The sequence below is a fragment of the Sardina pilchardus genome, chromosome 5 (genome assembly GCF_963854185.1).
Source record: "Sardina pilchardus chromosome 5, fSarPil1.1, whole genome shotgun sequence".
Lineage (NCBI taxonomy): Eukaryota > Metazoa > Chordata > Actinopteri > Clupeiformes > Clupeidae > Sardina > Sardina pilchardus.
Genome location: NC_084998.1, coordinates 5338707 through 5351986, shown reverse-complemented (window position 1 = coordinate 5351986; position 13280 = coordinate 5338707). Strand labels below are relative to the sequence as shown.

Genomic DNA, 13280 nt, shown 5'->3' with positions numbered 1-13280 from the left:
TAACAGGGTGAACGGCACTTCTGCAGGCCTTTATTGGCTATTACCGCACTATGGAATTTCACCAGATCGGGTAGCGTATCTTTAATTTGATGGAATGAGACAGGAAACTACAAATTCAACTTGCTTCATTAATATGCAAAGAACAAATGGTTAATTTGACTTCCTATGGAGACATGAGAGGCTCTGATAGCCGTTGGACCTGGAAAGAGAAGTCCATTATTCAGCTCATCATTGCATCGTGACTTCATAAACAAATAGTGTGTTGTCAATTAAGGATTACATAACACACTTCGGTCAGTAAATGAGCTAAACAGAGGGGCAGGGTGTGGGTCTGTAGTTCATCATTTCAACAATTGTCTCAGTGAGAAGGGAGGATTTGGAGAGGATATCCAGAGGCCCGAGCCAAACGCCATCCTCATCCCCATCTAACTGATAACCCCCTGTGTCACCATCAACACGACATGTCCTCAGTTCAGTTCTGCTCTTACCACTCTCACAGTTGTGCTTGTTCCTCTGCACAATGGCCTATTATCATTCACACTAACTAGACACAGCTCACACTGTAGGGCCTGTTGCTTCCCTTTTGAGACTGTCTAGTGGACTAGACACAATGACACGAAAGTCATTCACAATGTGATGGTATGATATCTTCTTAAGGACAAGGTTATGTTATCACACATGCAGACAAACTACATCTCGAAAACCCTGTTTTCTTTTTTTTTCATTTAGATTTCCTAAAATGTGATTTTTTTTTTTTGGTGAAAAGGAGGAAGTAGCTTGTGGTGTGACAGGAAGTGGTTGATGGGAGCGGTGCTGCACATGATCTATCTGGTCAGGCCTGTCACATGAGGAGACAATAATAAAAGCCAAGACGTTATACGCCAGGAGGAGACAGGGAAGGGAGGTAAGGAGCAGGCGGGTTGAACGGTTGAATGTACAGGTTATTTGAGCAATATGGCACGAATGAGAGGGGGTTTGGTAAGGGATATTTCCAAGCTTTAACCAGGCTCACTAGTTCATTTTACTTTGTGAAGAGAGTCTGGTCTCGGACAGTGGGGAAACACTTCCTACCCTAGCATTGTAACAGGCGTACAGTAGACTTTGCATTAACTTTGAAATCATTGGTCCATCCTAACCAATCACATTGATCAGAGATTCCTTACTTCCTACTTCCCATAACCTTTACAAACAGACAATAAACGGCTTCAGCAGTCAGGAGACAGCAGTTAGGCCTACCATTGCTGTACATACAGGTACACATTCTCCCGACTGCAATTATTCTTTTTTATGTTTTTAGTTTTCTGTTTGTTTGTTTGTTTGTTTGTTTGTTAAGTTTTCGACTGCTTTGTACCACACCATACAGTTGAGGATTGTCAGTTACCATCAGACTATCTCTAGTGAAATGAAACTAGCGGTTACAGCAGGTGGGTGGGGCCAGGTATAAGGGATACACCCACAGAGGATACAGCTACAGGCTTCTAGCCTTGTGCCTATACAGCTGACCACACACAGTCCAGGGTATACAGTCCCTATCCTTACCAAACACACTCTCACTTGTGCCATATTGTTTATTTATATACAGTACCCTCCAGATTTATTGGCTAAAAACAGGTAGCCTATATATAGAAAAGGAAAAAGGAAAATCAAATAAAGACATAAATATTTTATTATTTTTTTATTAACAATTATTTATTTATTCCCTGCTTGTAATACCTTCTTTTCTTCCCTTTGGTAATAAAATAGCTTGTATCGGGCTGTAAAGAGTTATCAATTAGCTGATGATACATCAATTGTAGGTTTGAAATCAATGATGAAACCAACTACCCGGCTTGGGTAAATCAGTTTACAGAATGGTGCAGGTGCAGGCTTTAGAAGTGGGGTTTTGACCCACCAGCAGATGACTATGGTGTTAGTGGTGGAAGTGGTAGGGGAGTAAATTTAGGAACTAAGCTATCATGGAATTCCAACTCTGATGCCATCATCTATAAAACGGGTCTGCCGCGACTGTTAAATCGGAAGCTGAGACAGTTCAAAGTAAGAGACATGATGGTCCTTTTTTATTGTTCTTTTGGTGAGAGTATTTTACCTTTCTACTCCATTGCCTGGTATTTTTCACTATCAGTGACAAACAAAAATAAATGACACAGGATAGTTAACAGCATGGCCAGCAAGTCTGCTGGACATCAGTTAAATTCTCTGACCACGATCTGCGAATCCAGGGTGATGAGGAAAGGACAGGCAATTTGTGGTGATGGGTTACACCCCCTGTTCCAGTTACTGTATATGAGGTGCTGCCATCATGCAGAAGACAAATCACCAGCATTACACTACTGAAAAAGTTAGGGAAAATACCTTGATCCACTTCCTGTGTGATAATACTGCACTTTGCTGTAATATTAAAATGTCACTTGATGTTGCACCTTACTACATTGGTGATAATGATACGGCACTTTACTATTTTCTAACATAGAGATACTATGGTGTTGTGGTTGGGTGGGGGTGAGGGAGGGTTAAGTGATCTTGTTGCTGTCTGTTGTCTGTCTGTCTATCTGATGACCTGTTTAGTGCAAGAAGAATGTCATAAAGGATTAATAAATGTCTATCTAATATTCTCCTTTGACACCCCTTAAAGTTGGAGAATACAAACCAAGGGATTTAAGATAATTTTGTCTTTACAAACATTATCATACCTGTTTTTAATCAACTTCACGAAAGGTGTCAACAATTCTGGAGGGTAGCATACTGTGTAAACACGTAAAACAAACAAGTTCTTCAAGGAAATTAAGGTAGACTGATTCCTTATTAGGAATATCTTAAGTGGAATGTTGAAGCAATCCAATATTTGACTTCATCAAGCCAACCTCCGTTTATGATTTACCTTCAGTTTATTTCCTAAGTGTAAGTGTATGTCCATGTACACTAAGATGGACTGTGGATCAAATATCCTACCCAGAAACACACGACAAACGCTAAATGTGACCGTTGCAAACTATTGCCTACTAACCTGTATTCTTACGTTACCTCCTATTACAAGCTTCCTAGATAGGCTCATCTTCCACTGCGCACGCTCCATGGAAAGTAAACACGAATTGTCGGAAGATGTAACTTTTACATTTACTTCTACATTTAAATCTAAGTGCACCTAAATTCACATAGTTTTCTATCAGTTTCCATTAAGTCATTCGTCACAACACCCTGTCATACATCGGACTGTAAAGAGTTATCAACGTGAAACCTTGGAACATGCGCATCTTCACCTGACGCAAACCTGGCTATACTGGCTGTGCTTGCTCCTTCAACACGAGTAGGCTTTTGGAATAAATGTGTAGACAATATCTTAAATTGTCTATTTTTAGGTCGCTAATTCCAACCTGGTTCTTTTTCGGGGCAGTAGGCCTGGTCGCCTTGGGGAGACAGCGGTTATGCTATCAGTCCAACCGGTATCAAAGCTGAACGCACTGACGTGGGCTCACTAGCTGTAGTATTACCCAGTCATTCTCAAGGCTAATCTCCCAGATTGTCCAAGAGGTGCTGCAGTCGATGCTGCAATTTTAGGCACAACTCCATCCGGCGGTGTGCTGCGACAGCAGACCCAATGAGAGAGAGATGCTTGCATTTGTTCTGGTTTCTGGGTCTATTTGGATTATACTAGGTGAGTCCGGCATTATTTCATCAGAAACACGGGCAATGTGCTGCACGCCCAGTCCGTTTATGGGAGGCTGTAACCCATCATTGCGTAGGGTAGCTCAGGCCATACGTTTACAACACCTAAGCTTCTCGATTATTCATCTCAAATGACAGGAATTTCCTTATTTGGCTTTTTATCAGCTTAACATGGATAACCTTGACAATGTGACATTGGTGAGTAGGCTATTCATTTCCCCTCCCGTAGGTTTCCCTTTTTGGCGACACGACACCGCGGCTTTAGAAGGTTAGTCGAATCGCCTTCCTAGCAACACGAGGTGGTTCTGCAATTAATCATCCACTTTCACTTATTAAGTGGGGATTATATGTTATCACAAGTGTCATCATGGTACAAGAATAGGCTATGGTATCTACTTATTAGACTAGACTAGGCTACAGGCCTGGAATTATGGAGGCACATCTACCACGAGATTTGCCATGCCTCGAAATGAACCTGATTTCTCTGAGGACTGGACTACGTTGGGTTCAGTTCAGTATAGTCAGATGATCAGGAAATGTTGTGGCTATCACGGCATTTAATTCATTCGATTTCTTGTTTACCGGATTCGGATGCATTCACAGTTCTGAAGTCAGGTTAGCCAATTCACTAAGCCTCTTATAAGCTGCGTCGTCACATAGGCTACAAATGCACCGTGCCATTAAGTGCTTTTGGGGTTATTGCACTTACGTGGTGGTGACTGCATGTAACACATTGTTATTTAGAACATCTGAAAAGATGATGCTAAAACTGTTCTTGCGAGGCTCATGCCGGCATATGCAAGGACATGGTTGAAGCTAATCTATCTCCGACATTGTTTCTGTGACGTGCAGCCGAACGAAATAGAATGTCTATCCCTGATTGGTGGAGCTGTCCATTGGAGAGGGGTCCTGAAATACTGCGGCCGGTGCGGTTGAATCCAGGGGAAAACGCAAACCTATCTTAGCCTACAGCATGCCATAGAATTATGTTTGGAGTTATCTGATAATATATATCGCGTGTTGTTTGTGGAAAATACGTACTGTGATGAAATAGTAGTTCTGGGATCTGATAACGAATCCCGACGTAGTCCATGGCCAGAATGAATGGCAGCCTCGGCATTTTCAGCTGACATTGTAGCCTAGCCTTACGCTGGCATATGTCAGACTGGTTCATCTATTATGAAGCAATTGGGCCTTATCAAGGGACAAAGAGGCAAACCTGTTCTCTTTTTTCCACTGTCAATAATTAAGACCCGAGGCTGACGCGAGGTGAGGGCAGCTTCATCTTAATTTTACTCCGATTTATAGACATCGAGTGTACCATAGGAAATGAGACAGCAGAACGCCGAGGTTAAGTGAAATGGTTTGTTTTTGAAGTAATCATTCCACCTGTGACTGCTAAAACACAGTATTCTAAATATTAAATACCCCTCAGTTGGTAGGTATCATTTCCTGTGGATAAGGATCACCATATAAGGTCTACAACTGGACCACAAATCAATATATTTGGATTGCATAGTTCAAAGTACATGGCAAAGTATGACATTACATTTCTTGCTCAATAAGATCCACTGCTGAATCCACTAATGATCAATGTGTGCATGCTCCTGGTCCATTTATGAAATAACAGAAGCATACGAATTTATGCTCATCAGTAGTGCCAAATATGTGTGAGAAGAGTTATTGCATTTTTGCTGCCCCATCTTGTAAATTACCTCTGCATATATGTATAATCATCTGTCAGCTTTTGCATCCAAGCCTCTATGTGTGAGTGTGCATGTGTGTGTGTATGTGTGTGCAAAGGTGTGAGTAAAGGTGTGTACGTAAGCCGAGACACTGTGTACAGTATCATACATCCAAGGAAAGGAAGCACCATGGTTTAAGGAGGGGGTGGGGGATGGGGAGGGAGGAGGAGAGAGGAGAAGGGAGGGGGGTTGGGGATGGAGCATGGCTGGAGCATCTGCTGAGGGTGGTGTGATACGGTGGCCTGCTGAGCACACACTGAGCTTGCGCGTTTTCCTCTCCTCAGCTCTATGCATGTAAGCTTCCAGAGGTGAGGGGTAGTGACAGGTTTCCCCGAGGGCAACTTTAGATCCACCCAGCCCCAGACACCCTCGGCACACTGACACTGACTCTCTCTCTCATGCTTGTAAGTCTTTTACCGGCAATTGCTTTGCTTTTGGAATTTTTTTTGTAGTAAAGACCAAACTGCTAGCTAGCAGCTTTAGCTGACGTTGGCCATTAGTAGCACTTTTATATCTTTTCACAGTGCCAAAATTATCATTTGCATTAATATCTGCTACAAATGGCACTCTGCATGGACATCTGAAACCAAAAAAATAAATAAATGCACGTTTAGTCTTTAGTTTGTATGCTTTTATGAAAAATCGGAGCAGCCTAGAGAGAGAGAGAGAGTGTGTGAGAGCGAGAGCGAGCGACTTTAAATATCAAGGGCAGTGTGTGGGGGTTACTCTCGTTCATTCGTCTCTGTGCTAATAGTCCATAATCCCTGGGCCAAGGAGCCTAATTGTTCGTGACGCTGTGCAGATGGGTAGAGGGGGTGGGACCCAGGCACAAGTGCATGAGAGACGCTTTCCCCTTGACACTCTAAGCCAAAGGTAACCCATCCTTCTCATTCACAAACAGAGGGGGCTGTGTTCCTCAGACGCATGGCTCGATCTGCTCAACACATGTCACATTGTGACTGTGACAGAGATTTGAATCAAAGCCTCATTGACTCCGTGCCGTGCAAGTCTATCTGCTGTAATCAAGGAGGTTTGGCAGATGATTCCATAATGCACAGTAAAGATGGGTAGCCTGACTGTTACAGTACTTCCTTCCTTCGGCTGATGGTCTCCGATGTGGGACCAGTATACATTTAGAGAAGTGAAAACTACTAAAAACTACAGGAATGAATATGAGTTCACATTGTATTTATTTATTGATAGATCAATATATTTTGTACATCTTTTTTAGGGATCTAGGCATTTTCTCATTCATCGTAGAGGAATAGGTATAGGTTTTGAATTAGTATTTGGTACTATGTTAGGACAGAATCAAAATGTGTAAGCATTTTTTGTCTGTGGAATCTTGAATGTGCTATTTAAAGAGGCTGCTGGTCGTACCATCACCACTTAAATAAGTGCTTCAAAACATTGTCAGCTATTTTATGGTCATTACAATTAATTATTCATGAGCTGACAAAGCAAGAAACTGTTCATGTAAAGCCAAGGGTACATTATCATATCAGAACAGAGGGGATTCCTAACATTCCCAGATAGATCTACACACTGAATAACAAATCTATGTGTTACTGGTTGTTCTTTGTAAACTACAGTATAGTTTAAGGGCACAGTCGTCATATCTATTTCTGAGGTGGAGCATCAGAAGTAGGCTAGTCTTTTTAGAAATGTAAGGACTCTATTTTACAAAAATCACTAATAATCACCAACTAATGACATATCATCATGCATACATTTCCTGGTTCTCCTTTCATTTTTGACACATCTGTCATTTTTTCACATCTGGGTTGATGGTCATACTTTCTTCTCGACATTGAAACAGAAATAGTTACTGTTCATTAGTAGTTTCTGTTATACTGTAGGCTTTTAGTATTATGGTGTTTTTAAATGTGTTATTACAGAGGTGTAATGATTTGTTGAGACCACTTTACTATAGTGTTATTACAATTATGTGATGCTATATTTATGCTATACATATATATTTGGTGATTACTAATATATAGCAGCTACGGAGTTACATGCTGTTATTTTACTTTGTAAAACTAAGCGACTGAAAGTAAGGATTATTCCTTTTTGTTGTGTACTTCTAGTGTCAGGTCACTGTTATGCTATGAGAAGGTGGTTTGATATTCGTCTCAGTAGTTATCAAACATTTTTACAGTCGGCATAATGCATTACATATTTTGATAAATCACATCAACGTCCTAAATCACAAACTTTCAGTTGTCTACCTAAAGCCTTGAAGCAGAGAGAATGGATGATTGAATGAAGTGTCAGTCTAGAGGGGTTGTCCCGATGAGTAAACTTCACGTTAGCTCCCACAAATCACAAGTGTGAGTTTAGGAAGTCTCGTCAGCCCACCCAGGTTTCTGATTGTGTCTACAGTGTGATGGGCTAATGTATGACTCATGTCTCAGGGGAAGCAAGAGATTGCTACTAAGAATATGACTTGAAGCATATTGCTGTTTAAACATGTATAACAGATGTGTTCTCAGGCACGTACAGTATGTGTGTCCGTGTGTGTGTGTGTGTGTGTGTGTGTGTGTGTGTGTGTGTGTGTGTGTGAGAGAGAGAGAGAGAGAGTCATAATTAAAGTCCACCACAGCAGTTTCTTTGTGAACTTTCTCAGTGTGTGTTGAATGAATGTGTGAAATTCCATTCTCTCTCTCTCTCTCTCTCTCTCTCTCTCTCTCTCTCTCTCTCTCTCTACTAGAGCTCAGTTCCACTCTGATGGAAAGGATGCAGGCTCAGGATCTTTTGCGTAGTCTGCGGTTGCCAGAGCTGGATGACCTCAGCCAGTTCTTCCGATCGCTGCCCACCTCCACGCTGGTCGGCTTGGGGGCACTGACGGCCGTGTTGGCCTATTGGCTGGCCACCCGCCCACGGGCCATCAAACCACCATGTGATCTCCGACATCAGTCGGAGCAGGTGAGCCCTAAACCCAGTCATGAGTCTAAGAAGAGTCCACTAGTGTTGTGCTAAACCTGCCGAGATGACGGAAGATCCCGAGCATAATAAAAAACACAAACACATTTGTGCATCAACAGATAGAAGAAGAAAAACAGCAGAATTATTATGAGCAAAAGAAGCCTCACGTAGCCAGAGGTGGATATCCCGAGTTCAGAAAGTGACAGTCCTGCCAAGTATTTGATCCAACCATTTAGTAAACCAGCCTGCGTTATCCAAAGTCATCCTAATTAGCAGCCAGGTAGTTCAGATAATTTGTTTTATCACCTGTGTTAAGTGCACAGGTAGAATATATGGCAGGACTTTTACCTTCTGGACCCGAGATGTCCGCCTCTGCATGTAACGCACAAACAGCATAGTGGACTATAAAACCTATCCACACGAGAGAGAGACGGAACAGGGGGAAGTTCAAACAGAGTGGTCTCTACAAGTTTGGACCGTGGAACAGAAGCATAAGCATAAGTGAATATTTATTATTTATACATAGGCCTATAGAAAAGAGTCTTCTCCCAACAGGCATTTCTTGTACAGTATATAGCCGTTAGAGTAAGAGCGTTTGTGTTATCAATCACTTAATTCCCATGGTAACACCAGTTAAACCAGTGACTGAACATATGGAGCTCTAAGGTAGATAGGAGCTGACTGAGTCATTGTGTAGTGTCACCCTTGCAAAAGGTATGCAAAGCGCAGTGCCGTGATTTGGATATTGCCTCTGCCGCCATAAGCCGAGGTGGTAGAGAACGAGTGGAGTAGCACACCCAGCTGCTGAAGACAGCCAGCCGCTAACATTTAATGAACAGGTGAAAAGACTTCAAATCTACGGGCGGGCTTAGGACGGCTGTCTTGTGTGACGGTCAGATAAGGACATTGGTCCTCCTGCAGTGTCTGTCCCCCGTTGACTCTGTAGAGTTAACAGGAACTTGCTTTACATAATAGTTGGCTGTGTTGCCTTCCCCAGTGCTATCTGTCTGTCTGTCTCTCAGGCTGCTGAGCGTCAGATCTAGAGCAGATCCATTCTGGTCAGCCGTGATCTGTATCGCTCTCAATCTGATGTAACGGCTGCTCTGCACATGATATCCGCTGCAGTTGTTTAACCACAGAGGTTACAGTGGCCATGAACTGCTCGATACATACATAGCCTCCATTGTTATTATTGTCACCCCTCTTCAAGTTCTGTTCTCGCCACTATGTAACGCTGTTATATTAATAACTACTGTATTGCACTTATTACTGCTGTCATACACACAAACAATGCACAAATCGAATGAGTCTTTCCCATGGCTTCTGGCTTTCTTAAGCACACACTAATGTAACACAAATGTGTTGATGGACACAGATTTGATCTGTGTTGTGTTGTGTAAGTATAGACGTGTTGTGAAGTTAATCCCCTGCTTCCTGGTTGTGGTTTAGTTGCAGGATGGGTCCCACAGATCCATGCTGGGAGACAGTGAAAAACTACTGTCGCACTACCACGAGGATGCAAAGACCATGTACGAGGTGTTCAGGAGGGGGCTCCACATAGCCGGTAAGTGCCCGCACAGCCCGCGCTAGCTGTGGGGAGGAAAGAGATCTGGCTTTGGTTTTCTCTAACAATGATCTGAGGTGAGCTCAGGATATCCTGTGGAAGTGCTGTCTTGCCTGGCCACAAAGTTGTGTCTTTATTCAGCTGTTTCTTTGCCATAGCCACCCACCACATTGATTAATTGATGTTATATTAATAACATCAATAGTAATACTTATTTATTTATTATTTATTTACTTATATAGTATTATTTATCTCCATATTTATTCATTTAGGTGATGGACCCTGTTTGGGATCACGGTTACCCAATCAGCCCTATAAGTGGCTCTCCTATAAAGAGGTAAGCATGAGTACTGTCATAGCATTTGTCTGAGATGCTTTGAAATGGTATTGTACTGTATCTTCTATGATACAGTCTGTTTTTGAAGCAACATTGTTAAGAAAGAAACACTTACTAAGATATTTATTGACAACAAGCATCTGAAAGTAGCTTAGTTCTTTATCTGCATTATAAATACCACTTGGATCTCAAAACAGACATGTTAAACAGTTACAACTTTTTGGATTCTATCTAGTGAAATGACTTGAGTCAGACTGGAGATGGGTTATTGTGCTGAAAGGTTTCATTCAGATGATTTGATACCGTTTTTTTTTTTAATACCATTAATAGTTTCACACAGCCGAGCAATGATTGCTTCCCCTCCTACAGCCGCAAAGTAGTGTGCACTGCTAAATAATGCTGATCTAAAGGGTTGCGCTCTCACATCGAAGAGGAATCTCCTCATGTGCTAGTTCCTCATTTTGTGATTGTTTTGACTATTTTTAGTTCAGCTTTTTAACTGCTGACACGAAAGCATTTATGCTTCAGGAAAGCACAAAACTAGAATGTACTGTATGTGTGACCACGTGACACACAAATAAACCCGACATTGACTTTAATGTTAGTGTTACGATGTGGAAAACCAACACCATTACAGGATCCTGGGTGTGCGTGTGAACCACTGGGCGCGGTGTGGTGTTTTTCGTATGGTCAGCACTTGTGTTTGTCGTGTGCAGGTAATAGCCCGTGCTGAGCACCTGGGCTCCGGTCTACTGGAGCAGGGATGCAAAGCGGGCCCCGAGCAGCTCATCGGCGTCTTCGCACAAAACAGACCAGAGGTGAGACCTCAAGGGGCAAAGGGTACCGTCATCTCCCAACTATTAGCCACGGCTTATTCATTGATTTGGCACTATTTCTTCAGCTATGAGGTTAATACACAGGGCCAGTTAATATGGCATATTAATGTGGTTTTGTTTCTTTTAACTTGCATAAAACACCTGCCCTGCAGCTTATACACACTGCGGCTTATACACAGGAAATTACTGTACAGTAAGCAGTGGTCTGGTGGAGAGATCCCACATGTTGATCTTATCTCATGTAGCCATCATCCCTTATATGTTCATGGAAGTGACAAGAGCATTGTTTTGCTGACACGCAGAAGGTCATTTGACTCATGGCCGTCAAAGCCCTAAAGCTCCGCCCTTATTTACTACAATGACAGACTGACTTTTATCTCACTATTTGATTTTATTTATCTATTTTTGTTTTTACAATTGCTGAGCAGTGCGGTGGGTGGCGGTAGCATACAGTAATGGTTAACGAGCTGGGCTAGTATGCAGTAGCAAGACAAGTTGTGGGTTCAATTCCCAACTTCCACGGTTGTGCCCTTGAGCAAGGCAGAGTTGCTAAACTTATACCCTTGTAATGTAAATAGCATACGTAAGTCACTTTGGAAAAAGTGTCTACTAACGGACTAAATCTAAATGCTGTTGGGACACTCCAATTCCTTTTGAGATGAATGTAGTATTTGCTATCTTATCTTGTCTTAACTTGTAAAATGTATCAAATGCGTGCATTTCTGCCCCTCTGTCTCTGTCAGTGGATCATCTCTGAGCTAGCCTGCTATACATACTCCATGGTAGTGGTGCCCCTGTACGACACGTTGGGCGCTGATGCTATTCGGTACATCATCAACAGAGGTGAGACTCTCATAGTCACACTGCTGTCCGTTTCATACAGTGAATTATGTAAGCTCTACCCAGCTTGTTTGTAGACGTGTGTGTGTGTGTGTGTGTGTGTGTGTGTGTGTGTGTGTGTGTGCGTGTGCGTGTGCGTGTGCGTGTGCGTGTGCGTGTGCGTGTGCGTGCAGCCATACACGTGAATGTAAACGGTAAACGAGTGAGCTGTGTTTGAATCTACTGTCTCTTTCTCAACAGCGGAGATCGCCACGGTGATCTGTGACAAGCCAGAGAAGGCCAAGGTGCTTCTGGGTAACGTGGAGAGCCAGGCGACGCCCGGCCTGAAGAGGATAGTGCTCATGGACTCCTTCGAGTCCCAGCTGATGGAGAAGGGCGAGAGGTGCGGGGTTCAGGTGCAGGCCCTGAAAGACGTCGAGGTAAATGAAGCCTCTCTCCCCCACCTACTGTACTGCCACACGTCGTCATGTACTTAGTCACGTGCGGGTGAAACATACTGTTCGGTGGCGAATCTGCGACTCTATGGTTGACTAGTCTTCAGTGGCAAATTGACACATCTGTGGGTGCAGTGGTGTTTGGTGTCAGGAGGTCCTCAGTGCGACGCTATGCCATCAGGCTACAGCTGTGGGCCGACACACGAGAAACTCATCCTGATACTGAGATACTTAGAGCTGACAGCGAAGTGGAGGGCCCCTTTTAAAGGAGTTTATGCGTTTTAGGAAGAAAAGGGTTAAAAGATTATAATTTGTATCTCAGAGATGTGTTCTGGTGCATTATGCATACTCAAATGCCTTGTATGTAGGACCCCCTTCTCTCTCTCTCTCTCTCTCTCTCTCTCTCTCTATCTCTCTGTTTTCCCTCTCTTTCTCCCTCTATTTGGATTTGGCCTCTCATCCCTCCTTGTTTATTCTGTATCTGTTTGTTTGTTTAGTTTGTTTGTTTATCTGGTGTAGTACACAGTTAACAGATCTTAACATTTGTATGACTCTTGTAGGCCCTGGGCAGAGAACATCACAAAAAAACAATGGTAAGTGTCTTTAGTGTCTCCTAATTGAAAGATTAAAAACATTGGTACATTAAACATCTCTATAAAATAAGGGACCACACATACTGTACACACATTGTTCAAACCCCTTAGAGGCAAGCACACAATAAGGCGATGTTTAAATGAAGCCTGAACATCAGGGAAGAAAACATAGAATATTGTAGTCATGTCTGACTTCCAGTGCATGTTTTGATCTCACTTGCCTGGTGTGGTGAGGAGGTGTCAGGCTTGCCACTGAGTGCCACCTCTGTAGACCACAGAGGGCTGTCACACACGCGTATAGGACTCTTCGGTGCTTTCCTGTTGTATGGAGCGACAACAGACC

At 42.8% G+C, this 13280-nt stretch overlaps 1 protein-coding gene across 6 annotated transcripts in view; it reads left to right on the top strand.

Moving 5' to 3' along the window:
* The window catches only part of acsl6 (acyl-CoA synthetase long chain family member 6), a 51971-nt gene that overhangs the window by 29055 nt on the left and 9636 nt on the right, over positions 1–13280 (top strand). The window contains exons 1-8 of one of the 6 annotated variants that reach the window (XM_062536054.1): positions 773–904; positions 8119–8333; positions 9783–9897; positions 10170–10234; positions 10951–11052; positions 11814–11913; positions 12151–12329; positions 12905–12937. In XM_062536054.1, coding sequence (XP_062392038.1) covers positions 8136–8333; positions 9783–9897; positions 10170–10234; positions 10951–11052; positions 11814–11913; positions 12151–12329; positions 12905–12937 — 792 coding nt within the window. In that variant the 5' untranslated portion in view covers positions 773–904; positions 8119–8135. Of the gene's footprint in view, positions 1–772; positions 905–2967; positions 3653–3797; positions 3862–3912; positions 3932–4873; positions 4933–8118; positions 8334–9782; positions 9898–10169; positions 10235–10950; positions 11053–11813; positions 11914–12150; positions 12330–12904; positions 12938–13280 lie in introns of those variants that run through there. The other 5 variants (XM_062536053.1, XM_062536056.1, XM_062536058.1 and 2 more) reach the window with 5 other exon arrangements.